The sequence below is a fragment of the Cryptotermes secundus genome, unplaced genomic scaffold (assembly GCF_002891405.2).
Source record: "Cryptotermes secundus unplaced genomic scaffold, Csec_1.0 scaffold673, whole genome shotgun sequence".
NCBI classification, from domain to species: Eukaryota; Metazoa; Arthropoda; class Insecta; order Blattodea; family Kalotermitidae; genus Cryptotermes; species Cryptotermes secundus.
The window spans coordinates 711,899-732,036 of NW_019731277.1; the positions used below are offsets into that span (position 1 = coordinate 711,899).

A 20,138-nucleotide genomic window follows, 5' to 3' on the forward strand; every position below is an offset into this window, starting at 1 on the left:
CAACCCTATAGGCCTCCACGTCCTGTTACAGGGGTACTTTTACTTTACTTTTATTTGGTAGCTGGCAATTTCAAATCTAGGTCAATCAGCTATCTTGAGGTTTTCCTCAGTCCCTCCTAGCAAATGCTGGGATAGTATCTCATTTGGGTATGGCCGCTTCTACCGATCAACAGGAATATCTAGATCCTTCCACATAAAAATGAGATACAGAAAAAAGGCCAAAACCAGCAAAGATTTTTGAACCTTAGAATGGATACCCAATATGGAGGAAGCTTGGTACACTGCCAGCCACAACATAAATGCAGTTTTCTTACAGGTGTAAACCAAATTCTTAATTTCTGAAGTGCTTTGATTCCATGGACTAGGCCTGCTCAGCCACACCACTATCCCCCCCCCCCAAGTTTCGTTCGTTCATAACATGTCAACAGTCCCTATCCCGAGTCAGATAAATCCAATATGCACTGTACTCATTTAAGAACCATTTAGTTATACCTGGAGCTGGGACAGCAGTTTTTTTAATTTGCTTGGGGGGTGGACTCCAGTTGGGTCCACTTGGCATGGCACCCACTGATTGGCCTATTGTACTTACCCCAGGTGATTATGATGGAGAATTTGGTGGAATGAAGATTGGCAGGGGAAACCAAAGTCCTCGGAGGAAACCCGCCCCAGTGTCACCTTGTCCACCACAAATCCCACTTCACCAGACCCGGGATTGAACTTGGGGTGCCATGGTGAGAAGCCAGTGACTAACCGCTTGAGCTATGGCGTGGCCAGGACAGCACAGTTGGTATAGTGACTCGCTGGAGGACCAAGGGGTCAAGAATTTTCACTTAATGTTGTCCAGACTGGCTCTGGAGTCCACCCAACCTCCTCTCCAATGGGTACCAGGGGCACTTTCCCTGGAGGTGAAGCTGACCACTCCTCCAGCTAATGCCAAGGTCAAGAAAATGTTGATCTATACATCCACTCCCCCATATGCTTCTTGGTGTAGTGCTTAATTAGTTAAGCACAGGGACTTCACCTTTTAGTTTTATCATCCCTTTTGTTTAGATCATCTAAGAGATTTCTTCCCTGTATGTAACCCCTTTACCCCCTCTCACCATCCTTGATTTGATCTTAATTCTTGAAAAAAATTATAGACAAGTTTCTCCAGCCTCATGTTACTCCATCCCTCCCAGCTCTGAACATTCTCCTATGTGCTCAATCTGTTGAGATTACCATATTTTGGGATGCGACAGTTTGGTAGGTAACACCAGTCCTTCACAGGAACCTACCTACAGCAGAACATGGCACTGATACACTGCTATGAGAACCTCAAATCTCCCCCATTTTTCTACACCGCAAACAACCGGTTCAACACCCATACAAAAGTACAGTTTTTATCTTTTTAAATATTAATCTACTTGCGGGATGAAAACAAACTGTATCATGTCTTCTGGGATGTGACACCACGCAGTCCAGTAGATGTTCACCGACACCTAGGAGAAACAAACTACCTCCATCTTCAGACCCGAAAACTGCATGCTAAGAGAGATTTCAGAATGTGGCAGGTAAAGGAACTAGGAACAAAGGCCGCGCCATAGCTCAAGCGGTTAGTCGCTGGCTTCCCACCATGGCAGCCCAGGTTCAATCCCGGGGCTGGCCAAGTGGGATTTGTGGTGGACGAAGTGGCCCTGGGGCAGGTTTTCTCAGAGTACTTCGGTTTCCCCTGCCAATCTTCATTCCACCAATTGCTCCACAATCACCCTCACCTATCATCTGGGTCTGCTACAATAGGCCAGAAGTTGCCGCAGTACAAGGGACTTAGTCCCACCCACTAGCATAAAAAAACAGGAAGAAACAAACAGGAGCAAAGGGAAGTCATAGTCGCACTGTGAGAACATCAAATTCAACAAACTCTATCACAATAAAATAATTACTTTACTCATTTCACAAGTATGTGGCTGGAATAGTGGACAGACTGAATATGGCATTTTGTAGGAAGCAGAAAACAATGAACAGCGAAGAAACTCTGAAAAGAAAATACTTTATTATCATTATTAACCTTGATTTTCCCAGTGAAATTACATATTTCATATTATACTTACTAGTAATTCAGATACTTAAATATTATCCAGAAGTTGGATCTATGTTTTCATCTACCAATTTTGAAGTATTACTGAAGAGGTTTTGGACCAGGAAACATGTTTATATAATCATTTTTTTTTTTAGATTTTCTGACAATTGTTATCGATTTTGGTAGTACATCCACGTTTTTCTCTTTTTATGGGTTTTAAAAAACAATATGTTGTGTAATAATGTTACTTAGAGACATTTTTACCAATGTTACATTTATGGGCAAACCTTTAGTACATAATTGCACCCTATGGTCCAAATTTTCACAATAGGAATTTGTGTTACAGGTACGGGGAAATATTCTGTCATTTTCTGTCTTAAAACAGGCAGGCATTAACACAGTAACTCACAGTTTGAACATCTGTCCTGGTTTCTAGTAACTGAAATGGAAAACCACAAATAACTAACCTATCACATAACGACCTAAAATGAATCAATTAAATTTCCTGAAATTTATATAAATTCGCATAAAGCGAATAAATTATCGCCAGCCCATAAAACGCCATGCCTTCTCAATCTTGCAATAGTTTAAAAACTGTGGACTAAACATAAAAACCAATGAAAAACTAAGTAACTGAAACACAACAGACATTATATAGATATATTTTTTTTCCCCAAGTGTAACTTAAGATTAAATATTTAAACAAAAAGCCTTGGGGATATTATGCTAAGGGCTCAAAGTTGATCCCACGTTCTTGTTTCTTATTAAATACGTATTTTTGTAGCTTCCTCTAACACCCAACAAATGGTCTCCCGGCACAGTCAAGGCAGCAGAGAACTGTAGGTGTCGAGTATTATTTCAACCAAACAATGGTGAGTTCCATTCAGAATTAAAACCACAATGCTACATTTACATTTTATAAGCAAAATTTATCTTTTTGAAGTTTAAGAATTCAAAGAAGGGGGAGAAAATGTCCTTGTATCATGCTCAATTCACGTGACCTCCTCGGAATGAAACAAGTCACTGGACCAGGCAGTAATGGAATTCAGCTGCATAGGAATGTCTTCCCCTTAAATTGTCATCTTGAGGTCATCAGCATCAACGTTTGGCTATGAGATTATGTTGGATGACTGCCTGGTTTTGCAGTGAATCTGGGGAGATGTAAATTTATTCCTTCTTTACTTGGGATGCAGCCTGCTTGGCCTGGTGGGCCTGAAGCACAGCCACGGCTTCTTCCACCTGCACAAAACAAACAGTGGTCAACTTCAAACACTGCAAATACACAAATAACAAAACGTAACACTTCAACACTCAACTACTGCACGCTGCATCATGCTTGAGAGAAGTAAACAGCTTCAGCAGGATGTGAACTCACAGAAGCCCACTGGGACAACCATTTGCATTTTATGTACTGCATAGTTAATGTAACATGTGCAGGGGATGCAAAATTCAACCCCAGTGCTTACACCGAACTTAACCCTCAAGTGGATAGCTCAGGAACCGATATAGATGAAATATACGAACATTTCTTGCAAAGAATCTCTTCCAATTCTTCAAACTTGGATGTCTCCAGTCAAACAAGAGAGATGGAGGCATAATTACAAATATCTGAGGAGAATGGTCACATCATAAAGAAGTGATAGTTCTTGAAGGGCTGTAGAACCGAGTATTATTATTATTATTAGAGGGGGTGGGTTTCCCTATGCACTTAGAGCAGTTATTGGTCCACTGTGCGTCCCCCTTTAATTTCTACTGTCGCCATACCCTACCGGTACTGGTGCGTGTTATCAGCCCCGTTCAGCCAACGAGGTCGGCCGTCAGTACCTGATATTTCCCCCCTCTACCAGAGGCATTAGAAACTACTTGGGCGGGAAATTGTTGCCTAATTTTGCTGAGAGGTCTCCTAGAGACGAGGATCTTTTACGTGCCGTAAATCTACGACACGGGACCCACGGCTTAAAGTCCCTCCCGGAGGACTTGTTCCCTGAATTTTTTTCGCCCTTAAAAATTCCATGACCTCCGCTGGGTTTGAACCCACGTACCTTGAGTCATGAGGTGGGAACGTTACCCCTAGACTACGGAGGCCGCTAAGCAAGGAGTAAGTTAAGTTGTTGGATGTTTCCTGAGTTATCATGTACTTGGGACATGAACCAAACATTTCAGAGGAACACATCACTCTTATCTTTAGGGTTGAAGAGCAGGTCGAGCAAGAAACCCGAAGCAGCACGCAGCTTTCCAGGCTTTCTCGAAGCCACAGAAGCCACAAGCTGTTACAACCCACAAGACCGTATTCAAGTTGAGATGTTTCTCTGTCACAAATTCATTTGTTACCTTGGCCTTGAGGGACTCGTGATGTTCAAGCATGTGAAGAAGCTCGGAGTTGTCTATCTCCAACAGCATACCGGTGATCTTGCCGGCCAAGTCTGGATACATACGCTGAATCAATGGGAACAGACGCTCACCCAGCATCTGCTTTTGCTCCTGTGGTGGTGCAGCTGCCAACATTGATGCAGTCAAAGGTTCCTGCCCCTGAATGTGCACAGCCTGGAAAACATCATCTGAAATAGCCTCAAGGAACAAAAGGGACTAGCCCAACACCAATGACCAGTTTCCTTAATGCATTTCTAATAGCTTCACTTTACACTTGGTTCAGGTAGTCACTTTTAAGAATGTAAAATACTGTACAGAAGGCATGTCAAAGTCTCAATAGGACCGAACTGACAAAAAGAAAAATTCAACCACAATTTAACCCGTTTGCAGTAACACAAACTACGTGATGCATCAGAATGACATGTGTAAACTTTTCATCATAAGTTATAGGAAGAACTGATCACCTACCTTACTTTGATATGATGCAGACCACACAGAAAACAATTTTTCTACTGCTGCATGTATATTTGTTGCTGGAGTAACAGTTTTACCCCTGTCGGGCAACAAAATGGGACACACACACTAACATGAGGGATTTATGAAATACGTTGCCGAGATGGGTTCAGGTGCCATGATATACTTACCAAGTTTCATGAAGATTGGTTCAGCCATCCAAAGTTTATGGGCGGGGCCAACCAGCCAGCCAGCAGGGCCATCACATTAATATACTTATATTTTTTCAAAATATGGAAAGCAGGCTAAAATATTGACATATCAAAAACTTTACATTATAAAGCACATCAAAGGAAAATGGCAGTAAACTTCAGTGATGGGGAGAAGTGCTGGAATTATAAGATGAATTTACAGTGAAAAAATTAGTCAAGTGGACAATATCCTCATTCTCAGAATTTTGTGAACTTGTCTGTACCTGTTGGACAGGGGGCTGCTGAGCAACTGGTATCGGCTGAGGTGGGTTGCGCATGTTTGCCGTGTACTTGTAGTTGGTTTGGCGGCCCTGTGCTGACACAGACACTGTAGGCGCCATTGGACGACCCTGGATGTTTGCTGCGCCCACTGGTTGCTGGCCTGGACCAACACATACATACAAAATAAATATATAAGAATTCTCGCTAGGTCTACCATCTGAAAATATTCACATGAAGACGTAATATAGTATTGGTCTCCATTTAATGAACCTTGCCCCCACATGGACCGAAACAAGCAGCACTCGTCAGATGTTCATGTCAGCTCCAGATGCTGAAGAGTGAAGTTGCAGTCTTGCAGCATTTGGAATACACATCCAGCTGTACAGTTCTTGTAATACGCAACTGGCAATGTTTTACCAGGAGCTCTTTCTCCGGGGTGGCAGAGGCGTGAAGCTGACCACTCACCTCCAACTAGTGCTGAAGTCAAGAAAATGTGGATCTATACATCCACTCCCCAATATGCCCTCATGGCACAGTGCTTAACTAGTTAAGATTAGGACAACTTCAGCCTAACTGGCAATGTTCCTGTTGACCAATGCTGTCTGAAGTTTGAAACTACTGAAGTCACTATGTAAGATTTGAGGCTTTCACGGCGGTGACTATGAAGAAAGCAGTCTTCTGGGATTTGGCACCGTGTATATGTGGTGTTAACCGACGTTTTGGAGGAACGTATCGCCCCCATCTTCTACCCTGAAGATGGGGGCGATACGTTCCTCCGAAACGTCGGTTAACACCACATATACACGGTGCCAAATCCCAGAAGACTGCTTTCTTCACTGAAGTCACTGTCGGCAAATGTAGATTCAAGGCACACAGCCAAGCACTGACACGTGGAGTCATAAAATTAGAGACTGACTCTGTCGGTATTATAGACATCCACCTGACTCCATTTAATCTCAACTAGTGAATTTCCCCAAGTTTCATATGCATTATACAGGAATATCACAATTCATACATCAAAGATGCTTTTCTGTAGTGCTGACATTAAAATGTGTGATAGAGGTAGTCAATAAACAAGTCACAAATGGAAGTAATATGTTTTCTATGTGTACCACTAGGTAGCAGCACAGTCCAGCTTCATGACTGTTTATGTAGCAGATGCATATGCATGTGTATGTTCAGAGGCTGGTTTCGGTAGTCAAAATGGCAACTCTGCTTGAGGGTGTACTACTGAAGAGGAGAGTTCTGTTGTGTGATTTTTGTGGACAAAAGGACTCAATGCAAAGGATATTCATAAAGATATGCTTCCTGTTTACAGTGGGAAATGTCTGTAGCGTAAAGCAGTTCAGCCTTGGTGGCAAACGTTTTGCTGATGACGCAGAGGTTGAAACAGAGGTGCGCAAGTGGCTAAGACAACAGTCAGAAGACTTCTATGCTGCGCATTTCAACATACTGGTAAAGCAATCGGACAAGTGTATCAATGTTGGTGAGGGATATGTCAAGAAATAAATGTTTTTTCCAGGTTTGAATACAACACGTTTTATGCTTTGTATGCATTTGTTACCTGTTTACTGCCTCTCCCTTGAATCTAAACTGTAAACTTGGCATTACAACATACACATATTGCATTAAATAAGCTCTGCTGCTGATGCTTCTCTGACCCTATATCTACTTAAGACAAAAAGACAATTCAATCAAATATGGGGAAACCCCTATATAACAAAATCTCTGGGGGTAATGGCCTTCTTTAACAAAAATCAAGGTTATACTGAAGCGGGATTACATTATGTTACACCAGGAAACTGTTATGTAATTCCATGTGGCACAGCCCTTGGGAAACTGATCAGTCAGTAAACTCGTCACAAAATTCTCCCGTTTCTTCACCGCAAAAGATTCTTAAAAGCGGAAGCCAAGAAACACATCATTCTACAACAGTTCTGTACCTGTAATGGGCCTTGCTGACAGTGCATTTCGCATGGAACCTGGTTGAGCGCCTGGAGCACGAGGGGCCGTTCGGAACGGTCCCTGCATATTTGGGAAACCGGAGGCGCCGCCCTGGGCATTTGGGCGGACCTGTGGTTGAGCAGGCCAGCGTGGAGTAGCACGAATCTGAGCCATCTGTGCCGGACCGTAGAACCTCTGAGGCTGAGGCAATGTTGGTACAAAGTAGCCACCTGCACCACCAGGCTGGAACATTTGCTACGGAACGAACACAAGCCACATCAGTAGGCAGGATTGTATACATAATGATCGGAAAATAATATACTGCACTCAGAACTGAAAATGAAAAGCTTCAAGTCTTAAAATATAGAAAGAATGGAAAAACAAAGACAGGCAAAACAGACGAATACCTGATACCAGATGGCAAACAATGGAAACCAAAGACATCAAAAAACAATGTAAATTAGGACACTGGAATGATAAGTCAGTTATGAAGAACAGGTTAAGGTAAACTTAAAGTCTTCCTTCAGTTTAATTAAGCACCATGTCATGAAGACATATGGGAAAGTGAAGGCAGGGCTCCACCATTCTTAACCTCAGCAACAGACTGAGACAAGCGGCCAGGTTCATGCCCCAGCCACTCTACTGCCACACAAAACAGCCCCCTGTACCCAGTGGACAGGAGCCTGGGTGGGCCTCAAAGCCAGTCTAGACGCTGTGGAGGAGATAAAAATCTCTTTCCCCTGCCAGGAATCAAACTCCCAACATTCAGCTGTCCAGTCCACGGCCTGCTTCTATACTGAAGTATCGTGACTGCTACAAGAACAGGGTTCAGTTTCCATTTTCATTGTAACATGCAGACCATGAAATGGGAGCTGAAAGAGGGGAGGAAGAAGAGTAATGAACCTTGTCTTGTTCTTCCTCCAACATCTCCAATATTACGAAGAATGAAAGCATGAATTCTAAATTACAGGACTGGAATGAGAAACAGTTAAAGACACAAAAACCTACTTATTAATTCTTGGTTTGTGCCATGATGCTTAAACTAGCTTAGATCCTACCACTGGTATCCAATGAACTGAATGTTGGAGCCAGTTTCCTGTTCTATCCATATTCCGAAAACACTGGAACATTTTTTTTTTTCTGTTCTCAGCAGCACAAGCAGTGAAGTGGAATGGACAGGGAAGAAAGTAGTCATGGCCAAATTCGAGGCACTATCCCAAAATTCTCCTTCAGGGACTCACAAAAGTTGACACAACCAGTTTCCAAGCTTAGAATCAGGGGCCTTTCAAATACAAAGGACTGCTACTTATTGAACTACAATGTTATGCTTGGGAACTTGCCAAAAAGAATATGAAAATGAAGAAATTAGAATACACGTTACTGTGTGTTAATAAAAAGCACTCGTCCACTGAACTTACCGTTCCCATCTGTTGCATACGCATATTGGCCATACGCTGCATGTACTGTGAAGCCAGATGAGCCTTGCGATCTTCCTTGCGCTGAGCGAGTGCAACATAGAGCGGCTTGGTGCCAACAATCCGGCCATTCATCTCTGTCACAGCCTTTGTTGCTTCCTCTGGAGACGAGAAGCACACGAAGCCAAATCCCTTGCTGCGGCCTTCCTCCAGCATCACCTGAACGAATTATCAGTAACGACTAATTAAAACAAAGTTTCTGTTGGAATCCAAGATGACTGCCTAAAAACAGAAAGTGCTATGGGAAAATAAAATATATAATAGTATTCACATACACTTCTTGTACGGAGGTAGGTTAGAAAACCTCCACCATGTTCTGTGAGTCGTACGTGACAAAAAGGAAACCCAATGCCCGGGGGTATAACTGGGCCTTAATGTCACTGATGGACAAGTGAAAGGATGAACACCTTGTTACATAAATTACTGCTGTGAAATGCAAAGAAATGAAAACTGTATGGTCTAATTCATGCCAGGAAGAGACAAATAAGTTGAAATCTTCTAAGGTCATGGCTCAAAAATGGCTATTTTTTAAGAAGGAGAAGAAGTTGGAGGAGGGGGAGGAAGATGATTCACACACATAAAGGGTGAAGTCTCACACCCCAGCCACTTCACATCAGGGGAAGGACCCTGCTGTGAGCATTGGATAGGCGGCTGTACAGAACCCAGAACTGTGTCTCGACACTGCGAAGAAGAAAATAAAAGCCTCTAGCCCCTGTCAAGAATCAAACTCTGATGCCTACAGCTATACTGACTGCACCTTCCCAAAGTCACAGAGTCAGGTCCATTCCAGCAGCAGTGGATGTGAACACTGAAATCTGCAAAATCTTAAAGAGGAAGAAATTTAATACTGAGATTGGCCTGGGATCCTTGTAACGGAATGTTAAGTGAGGACAAATCTTACGTCGATAACATTAAATGGGGCTTCCATTGTAACATCTTTAATTGTGGTAAGGAAATGTGTTCTGAGTCATGGTATCTCATTTCCTTTTGCGCACGTAAAGTGTGTGTGCAGGACAACTTGATTCCAGTTCGCATGAAACTTATATTTTAGGATTACTGTACGAAACAACAAGGATACCTCAATGTTTCCTCTATAAATATCAGGTTGATTATTAAATTAAAATCTTTTAAGAAGTCTGTAGTTATCATAAACCTGTAACATCTAATATTTTAGGTACCTGTGATTCAGTCAGTGAATGGGGAGACATTACTGTTCAACCAGACTATATAAATACATTCACTTTTCACGACAGGCGAATCTGCTGCATATTTTATTGCACAACCAGCCAAAACAATAAGTCTACCCAACTAACTAAATCCATACAGTCACGTTCTTGGGAAGCCAACAGCCACTCAGTTACTCAAGAATTTTTATGCAACCAGAAGGTTCATTACCATGTGAACAAGAGCTAGCCACTGGTCCCTATCCTGAGCCAGAACAATGAAGTCCATATTGCTCCCATACTATTTCTCCGAGATAAATTTTAATATTATCCTCCCATTTATAGCTAGTCTTCCTAATGGTCTCTTTCCTTCTGCTTTTCCCATCAAAACCCTATATGCATTCTGCATGGCCTGTACACTTCATTCACCTTGAGTTAATGATTATATTTGGCCAAGAAAACGAGTCAGAAGGCTCATTATGTAATTTTCTCCAACCTATTATTTCATCTCTATCTGGCCCACATATTCCCTTCAGCCTGCACCCTGTTCTCAAACACACTCAGTGTATCAATTTTCCTGCCCATACAAAACCAGCCAAAACTAAAGTTTTGTACATTTTAACCTCAGCAGATGAGAAGATACATGGTTCTGAACCGAAATGTAGCAAGAATTACTTGAATTTAAGCCACCTTTTTAATTTCCCCATGAATCAAATTTTTTATTTGCTATTGGCGTTCTCAAATATCTGAACTTCGCACCCTCTCTACACACAAGTGTGCGCGCACACAAAAGTAAAGTAACATCACTTCTGCCGCAACTGCAACAAATTCATAGGGACACAAATGCAGGCACCACTCGATGGTTTGCGCATATGCTGACTGCTATCTGATAAACTCATGAACCCTGTGGAAGAATGAGCTTTCAGTTGGTGATATGTGCAACTGTTGAGTGCACAGAACCAATTTAATATTTCTATGCAATATGATGCACAAGCAGCAACGCAACTGTTATGAGGACAAAGCATCAGCATAGAAATGGTCTCTTTACCTTGGCACTGGTAATGGTTCCATATGGAGTGAACTCCTTACGGAGACGTTCATCATCAATAGTGTCATCCAGGTTCTTCACATACAGGTTTACTCCTTGGTAGCGGTTAAGACGTTCAATCTTAAGTTGTTCAAATTTGCGTTTAAGCTCTTGTTGGCGCTCGGCTTTCTTCTGGGCACGGCCGACATACAAAGGCTGGAAAGCAGAAAATGTGTTACACCCAGCATTTCACGTATAATATACAAACAAAAGATCAGTTTGAAGGATACTGCAGTTATTAATTCCATCTACAAAGTAATAATAATGTGGCATGCCACCAGAAAGCCGGAAGGAATGGTTGATTTCCTAGGCAATGACCAATGTTCCCACGACAGCAACTAGGAAGCAGAATGCTAGCAATTCCTAACAGTGGAGTTTCCACCGTTACACATGAATTGTTGAAGTAATGTTTTGATAGCAGCGAGCGTAACGAACCCCTCGAGATGGTATTCCCTATAGAGTCTTGTGTGGAAGTTATAAGAGTCCAACTGTGACAAGAGATGAGTTCAGATTCGCATTTGACCTTAGAAGAGTAGTCAGGCTTCAGTTGGCTTCGAAGCAGTAATTGTGATTGTGAATAATTGTACTTGTAAGCATAAAAGTGAGCATCCAAAAAACATAGTAGCCAAATCCGAAACCTGCATGAATTTTCTTGTCACATTGCCGAGCAAACACATGACAACAACGTGAACACATGGGTGAATTGTGTGTGTGTGTGTGTGTGTGGCAATGATGTGGCCACTGAACATGCATAAAATTGAAGCAATAAGACGGGAATATGTGACTAACAAATCACATTTCAATAAATTGGCCATGGACTGGCTTCGCCCAGAAGTGGGTTCTTGTGAACACTGTAATGAACCTTCAGGTTCCATAATAAACTGGAGATTTTGTGTGCTTGTGGCTGAGCAACTACAGTAAACTCTCATTATAATTGACTAATAGGGGGGTCAGGATCTCCATTATCCCCGATGTCTGCTATTAACTGAGTGAAGGGTAATTAACAGAAGTACACCACAGGATTCATAGCCAATACATGCAATGAAAACAGAAACACAAAATGTGACTGCATAAAGATCTTTTATTGGGGTTCCTTTTTATTTGAAATAGTTTTCTAACTACAAAACCTTCCTCAATCTCTAAAACTTCACATCTGTTCAAACCCAGATTTTGTCCCTTACATGTGGGTATATTATGATGAGGGTTTAATGTATTTTCAAAAAGAGCTCGGATCCAGTGAGTTAGCTGTACTGAATACATTTCCGTACCTTGCCTTCAATTAGTTCTTTGCCATTAAGCTCGTCTACTGCCCTTTCAGCATCTTCTGGTTCTTCAAATGCCACAAAACCAAAACCACGGGACTTCCCATCGTCTTTGCTCATAACCTATATCAGATAAAAATTTAGCATTCAAATTATGGCACAAACACTTGAAACATTCACCGTGGGATGAGCAGAGAAGTCTGAAGATGTCTGGATGGTAAAACTGCAAATACAGAATAGAACACAAATATTTTCCATAGCAGACTTCAAACATTTTTTTTCATCAATATATGAAATTAAGAAATGGTTTATAATCTACACAGGATTAGGCTCAAATTATCTGCACCAAAATCCTATATATGCAATTGATCATAACCTCACTTTTCAGGAACCAAGATCTGTCACTGTGTAAGATTTGAGGCTTTCACGGCGGTGACTATGAAGAAAGCAGTCTTCTGGGATTTGGCACCGTGTATATGTGGTGTTAACCGACGTTTCGGAGGAACGTATCGCCCCCATCTTCAGGGTAGAAGAAAAAGTATAAGAAATCTGCAAGCGACAACAACAAGCAGACTGCTTTACCGTTTCTCACGGTGTTGTCGCTTGCAGATTTCTTATACTTTTTCTTCTACCCTGAAGATGGGGGCGATACGTTCCTCCGAAACGTCGGTTAACACCACATATACACGGTGCCAAATCCCAGAAGACTGCTTTCTTCAAGATCTGTCACTAGTTGCTTTTCCAGTTCCTGTGCTGATTCACCTTCACTCTGTATGCATCACACCCAACTTGTCTGATAGTTCATTTCATGGATATTTAGAGCATTTTTAACCCCGTATTTCACTGGTGATCTACTCCAATACCCAACAAAGGCTGAAACCTCATTTACAATGCTTCTGGTCTTTTGGTGTCCTTCTTGAATACCTAGAGCTTACAAAGAAATTTCAGATTGCTCTTTTCTGTAATATCACGCAGTCTTACTTTCTTCCACTTTTAGTCTTCTACTGCCTATAATGCAACAATATCTTTCATATAACACACGCCACACAGAAAATGACTACAACAACAATTCTTAGTTGCCGCTGGAATGTCTTTACAGAGTTGTTACCTAGCAACGAGAGGAGACATTTTACCAAGCCTTTGCCTAGCAACAATAGGAGGTATGCACATAGAGCCAAACAGACTTCAGGCAATACGACAATGGGAAGGGTAAAGATCACGCAAAACTGTGTTTCTTTAAGTTTTTCTTCTCGAACCAGCAGACTCACATAAGTGGCACATCCCATTTACCATACCACGTTAACGTTTTTTTAACACAATAACTTCATTTCCCCATGCGCTGAGATGAATTATCCTTAAATACTTTAAATTAATGCATACACCCCCATAAGCATGCCTACATGTTTTCACGTACTTTATGCAAAATACAAAGGACTACTTGGATTTCTGCTACCTTCTGTTTCTCATTTCTCCTTTCGGTGTGTCCATGCTCCAAAATATGTGTGCTTCCTGCAGTAGTATTTTTGCCCAAAACCTGCACTTTAATTATTTTTCACTTTTATGTACTAAAACCGACCCCCCCCCNGCAAAAATCTGCAAGTGACACCTAGTGACTAGGAATACTGACATTACAATAACATTACTTAGGGCAGGCTACCATGAAGTGGACAGAGATATGGGCAGATTAACGAACACCAGTTTTATTACCTTGTGGCTAGTGATCCGGCCATATTTCTCGAACATCTCTCGCAACAGTTCGTCACTGAAGTCCTCACCGAAGTTTTTAATGTAGACATTTGTGAAGAGCTTAGCCTTCTCCCCGAGCTCCTTCTCACGCTCCTTGCGTGGAACAAACTTGCCAACAAATACTTTCTTTCCATTCAACAGCATTCCATTAACTTTCTCGATGGATTTCGTGGCAGCTTCTTCTGTCTCAAAGTGGACGAATCCGTATCCTTTTGATGCTCCAGTTTCATCTTGAGCTACCTATTGAAAAGAAATATTCAAAACTGATAAAGCTATCAGCATCATTTTACCATGTTTATAACAGGAAATTAAATTCAGGATTCTGAAATGCTCAATGATGGTCATAAAATAAGCAAGTTTATTAATTATACTAGAAACAGGGTAGAAATCATTAAGTAGTCTGCTTGAAAGGCCTGAGAAAAATCACAAAAAACATCAGTGATGCCAGTTGGTGTCCTGAGCAATGTTCCAACCAAGCAGCTTCTGGATACAAGTCAAAAATCCAACTTGCTCAGTGAAATTACAGTGGGGAAGACATATTTATGTGGCATTCTAGTAATTTAATTTGTGGTTTATTTTATGAGACACCTGTATCCAGACTATACAGTACTGAAAGGCAGAATGAGGGGTGAATTGGAAGGGATTCTGAAGGAATACAGGCACTTCCCTGCTGGAACCGTGGAAAAGCACAAAGAAATGTGAGTGACAGAGCGTAAAATTTAGTGTAAGCAAAATTCAGTTTATCAAAGAGAATTTTCCAACAGCTGCCATAGTTCTTGTCAGTCTTGACCAATTCCTTCATCTTGTAAAGGCTGAAGGCCAGAATAGTGGAGCCAGAAGAGAACGTTCACTGCCAGGGAACTGCACAGTAAACACCTATGTGTGGCAATGAATGCACATGCAACAATAGAGAAACTTCTGGGCAATTGTTAGGAAAAATGTTTTGTAAGTGGTCCATGTTACAGCTGCTTAGCAGGGACCAACCCCTGTCTAATTCACTAACATGTGACAATTCTGTCCCCCAAAAAATTAATACACGAAAAAACTAGTTACTTTTCACCAAGTTACTATGAACTGGTGTACGGAACCTTGGAAGTCTGGACCAGCGATCTTTAAATACATATCTGTATAATCACAGGCACATATTTTCAAACCCTCTCAACACCAGTAGCACTGCACAAGACCCAAACCCATTGTATGCAGTCAGAACACCACATCCCATTTCCTCAGCTCAGACAACCACTGGTGTAAGGCTGCGACAGGATTCGCATGGCAACCTATGTCGGCAAGCTGTACTTCATCTTTATCATTATGCTCAGTATTGCACATCATCTCACCCTATTGTAACTTTTTTTGAGATGTTATTTGATGCTATTATAATTGATTTGAGTGATAAGAAATCAGTACTTATAGATACAAACATGAAACAATATGGGAACATCATGGAGCTCATGAAGTTTATCTGGAGTTATCTGATAATGATATGAATGAATGTGTATAGGATATTGGTGGAAAAGCCAGAAGGAAAGAGACCACAGGGAAGACCAAGGCGTAGGTGGGTGGACAATATTAGAATGGATCTTAAAGAGAGATAGGATGGGATGGTATGCAGAGATATTGGGTTTTCGGACTTTATCCATCGTCCTGGTTTTTAAGATAACTAAAAAAACACGACTCAATCCAGTGATTGAGGCTAGCTCTTGCTAAGGGACCCAACAGAACCTGAGGATGGAAACAAATCCAGTTTCTGAAATGTTGTGTTTTCTTAGTTATCTTAAAAACCAGGATAATGGATAAAGTCCGAGAACCCAATATCTCTGTGCGTTATACACCATCGTCAGAATCCTATAGTAACTACATGGGATGGTATGGATTGGATAGATCTGACTCAGGATATGGACAAGTGGAGGGCTCTTGTGAACACGGTAATGAAACTTTGGGTTCGATAAAATGCTGGGAATTTCTTGAGTAGCTGCAGAATTGGCTGCTCCTCAAGAAGGGCTCAGCTCCATGAGTAAGAAAGTAAGTAAGTAAGTAAGTATCTTATAATGAAGCTCTCAGAGGGACTGCAGTATCAGATGATGGTTTAACTGCTCTGTCACATGTCCCCACAGATGGAAGTCTCATGGATGTAGGGAGCTCAGAAATGGGCCTAGATCATCATATCACAAGCAAACATTGTGCTGTTTCCACTTGAGATGCCACTTTCATTTTATAGTGATGACAGTGTCATTAGTAGCTGATACATTTATGTCAAAGCTGTCGACAGAAACTGGACGAGTCTTCCTGCCATTTTCAAGTTAATTCATGTTTTACATCTGCAACCATTCTGAAAATAGGCTAATTTCTTAGCACCCAAACCATTTATAATATCCCTGTATATCATAACAACATAAACTGGGCATCAAGATGAAGACAAAATGCTACAGTATCACTATTTGTTTATTTATTGTACACTAAAGGTTTAGACCTCTTCTAGGTCATCAGGAGAGTTACAAGAGAAACTAAATTCTAGAACTGACTTCTCTTAATGTGGATCTATATTTTACAGTCTGTTGTAATGGCGAATACACCTTTTTGGAGAATGTAAATGAAATATTCAAAATCCTACTGATGCACTCTTGTTGCTTAAAATTAAAAATAATTGAAGTCTATTATACCAGGAACTTTATTATTTAGTATTTTTCTTTTATTTCTAGTGGGGTGGGACTAAGTCCTTTGTACTGTGGCCACTTCTGGCCTATTGTACCAGCCCCAGATGATAGGTGAGGGTGATTGTGGAGCAATTGGTGGAATAAAGATTGGCACGGGAAACCGAAGTACTCGGAGAAAACCTGCCCCAGCGCCACTTTGTCCACCACAAATCCCACTTGACCTGGGATTGAACCTGGGATGCCACGGTGGAAAGCCAGCGAGTAACCTCATTTTGTATTAAGAAATTTATCAATGCAATGTGTCTTAAAACTGGCACAAAAATTATCAAAAATTTTAAAATTAATCTTTAAGTTAAATACCTCGTCAAATTATATGTGTAGTTCCAAGTTTATTTCTAATAGGAGTCTTCATAATTAAGCTAAAAGTTTGATGTCGTTCAGGTTGTGGTTATCAGTAAATCATGGGCCAATGTGCCATGTGGGGCCCAATTCGCGCTGTCTTCGGTATTAAGTCACATCAATGTAACAGCAAGGTGACTGCCATCATAAGGCAGGTACGTGGATTACGAGGTAGAGAAAAGACTTCCCCTCCGAAGACAATGAAAATGGAATCTCCAACCACAGTTCACACATCTACCATCACTTTTAGCTCTGTTGACCATAACTTAAATATCTTTATAGCACAAAACTCAAATTTCTGTGTCCATGTCAATATGACTCAACAATTACCATCCTCATACCAAAATGCTTTGGCGAAGATGCCATATTGTTATTCTCCATGATATGTTTCATGAATCTAGTAAGCAAAGCTATCCCTGTAACAGGGCTTGCAGGCCCATAGGGTTGAGATACGAAGAGGCTCCCACATTTTCTAGACAATCGGCTCACAGATGACAGTGAGGTTGTCAGGCTTACATGCTGGCCACCTTTACCCCCAGGAAGATTCCTGGTAACCATTTCTGTTAGAGGCTGAGTCAACCCCAGGGCCACGGTGCGGTTGGAAGGATTAGGTCAATTAAAAGAAATCCACCTCATCAGGACTTCAACCCGCGACCTTCCAGCTTGTAGCACAATGCCTCAGCAAACTACACTACGTGTGCCCTTTACTAAAGGAAACACAACAGAAGAGCTTGTAAATAGGGCAAATGATATACCAGGAGGACAAGAGACTGTGGAACTTATGGTTAATTTACTGAAGAAATAAAGCTATCATAGGATTGAGCCTCTGTTTCTGTTCCCTTGTTTACAGATGCAGAGCACTGCTGCTCCTTACTTTTGTTCTCACCAGTTTTCTGTTTATCAGAACAATTATATTCTTAAATTTTGCTATAGGGCTCCAAAAACATGCTCCCTCATCACATGTGAGTTAACAACGGCCACTGGCGAGTACATTTTTAGCTTCACTCTACTTGCATGGACAAGCGGGCTTGGTTAAGTCATTATGTGCTTAAGCAGTCTTATGGGTCCATTTCACTGTGCTGCAAAATTTATGAAAGGTGCAAGGGGAATTCATGCAGAAAACTTATGGAAAGACGATGAGACAAAATGGGTTAAGTCCTGCGTCCAGAATTGTGACTACATTTCTCCTGCCTGAGTGGGCAAACAATCTTTGAAGAGCCTTCATATGCTATAGCATCATTACATAGCAACCATTATTAACAATTACATAACAGAACAAAATATCATGGCAACATACAGCAGACAGGTATCCATAGTTACGTCCATATTACAGTCCCAATCTTTGCCTAATGACCTAACCTCTATTCCAAGGCATGTATAGTCAGTAAAATCACGATTTTGAAGTGCCCCTCAAGGGCTATAATGTGTTAAGAGCGAAACAATTAGAATTCCATTCATGAAGACTTAACTAGAGATGGGAAGTCCCTAATTCTTCTACTGAAATTTCAGTAGTATGGCCATAGTATCCTGAAGTCATTTACACCAACAGCAAGCTTGTAACAATGAACAAATTTTAACAATAAAATAAGCAAACACCTTGGTACTTCAATCCGCAAAACCTCAGTTTTTCATTCTACAGCATCCTACATTGTTCAATTACGGAAGACAACAAAACCTTAGCTTCAACAACTAACATGCCCCTTTTTTCACTATGTAGGAACCTAAACATACATTTTCTCTATCACAAAATGCTCTCCAAAGTTATCTACCTCAATCTACACGCCTGTTGGCATTTAGAACTGCCAACACTCCAAACAGTCACATATATACAGTTTACCAAACTCAAGAAGTCTGAATATACAGATTACAGGAAATTGTGTATAACATACCTTACAACTCAAGATGTTGCCAAATGCTGAGAACGTGTCGTACATGGCCTTATTATCAATACTTTTATCCAAGTTTTTTATGAAAACGTTGCCAACACCAGATTTCCGAAGCGATGGATCACGCTGAGACCACATGATGCGAATAGGACGCCCTTTTATCATGTCAAAATTCATGGTGTCCAGAGCTCGCTCGGCTAAAATAAATAAATAAAAACTTAAAAGCAATGTCATAGAAATGCATAGGCAGCCTAGTCCAATGTTTGAAATATGGCTAAAATATCTATAAAGATTAAATTTACTGAAAAAAGTTGGTTAATTACCATCTGCTGGTTGCTGAAAGTTGACGTACGCATATCCCAGGGACCTGCGGGTAATCATGTCCCTACAAACCCGAATCGAAAGTACAGGCCCAGCTGTTGAAAATTTTTCAAAGAGCATGGCCTCCGTTACATCATGGTGCAAATCGCCAACATACAAAGAGGCCATAGGGTAATTGGGGCCACCTGGATTCATTTTTGGGTGAAGTTATATATATTTTACCACAGAAGCTAATATTACAATACAACACACTTTCAATCTGCGAAACCTCCTTTCTTCGAAGAAAATGGCTAGCTTCAGAGTCCTTCCAGAATGCCCACGTTGTACGTTCAAGACCACACGCACTTTAGTCAACTTGTTTCACGTTTATTTTCACAGATTTTTCGATTTTTTTGGATTTTTACTAGTTTTATAATTTTTTTGGTTTTTTAAGTTATGTCACGAAATTGACGTGGGTTGTGTAACCTATATTTGAGGAGACACAACCTCACACGAACAAACCCTACTCTATATGAGGAAGAGGGAGCAGATGTAGGTCGCACTTAACTTATATATCCATTGCTAGTTAACCTTCCGCGACTGTTGTTTGACGAAAAGTAGGTCTCCATATAATTCCGTACATACGTCATGATAAAGGGAATACGCATACTTTATTAATATTCAGTGAATTATTCATACATAAGTCATCATATTTGATCAATTAGAGATAACAGTATTATAAATAAAGCGTGTAAATTCCAGGGATGACGGATGCAGTTACGTACAATCGAACAATCGATAGAGTCCCGTCTCTTGATTGGTTGGAATAACCAGAGTAACCAACGAACAAAACAAAAGAGGAACGAAATT

General features: G+C 41.0%; 1 protein-coding gene and 1 long non-coding RNA gene across 4 annotated transcripts in view; one reads left to right on the top strand and one right to left on the bottom strand.

Moving 5' to 3' along the window:
• LOC111866871 overlaps positions 1–7,281 on the top strand; it is a 74,622-nt gene extending 67,341 nt beyond the window's left edge. For all 3 annotated transcript variants that reach the window (XR_002843230.2, XR_004513275.1, XR_004513273.1), the window contains one exon: positions 6,671–7,281. This is a non-coding gene — a long non-coding RNA (uncharacterized LOC111866871). The remainder of the gene's footprint in view (positions 1–6,670) is intronic.
• On the bottom strand, positions 2,008–19,816 carry LOC111866869 (polyadenylate-binding protein 1). Its single transcript, XM_023856205.2, has 10 exons — positions 19,292–19,816; positions 18,972–19,165; positions 13,991–14,269; positions 12,290–12,406; positions 10,983–11,177; positions 8,715–8,930; positions 7,296–7,551; positions 5,355–5,512; positions 4,388–4,600; positions 2,008–3,295 (listed from the first exon to the last, which is right to left on the bottom strand). The coding sequence occupies exons 1-10, from the start codon at positions 19,482–19,484 to the stop codon at positions 3,224–3,226; spliced, it is 1,893 nt and encodes a 630-aa protein (XP_023711973.1). The 5' UTR covers positions 19,485–19,816; the 3' UTR covers positions 2,008–3,223.
• Between the last annotated feature and the right edge of the window lie 322 nt (positions 19,817–20,138).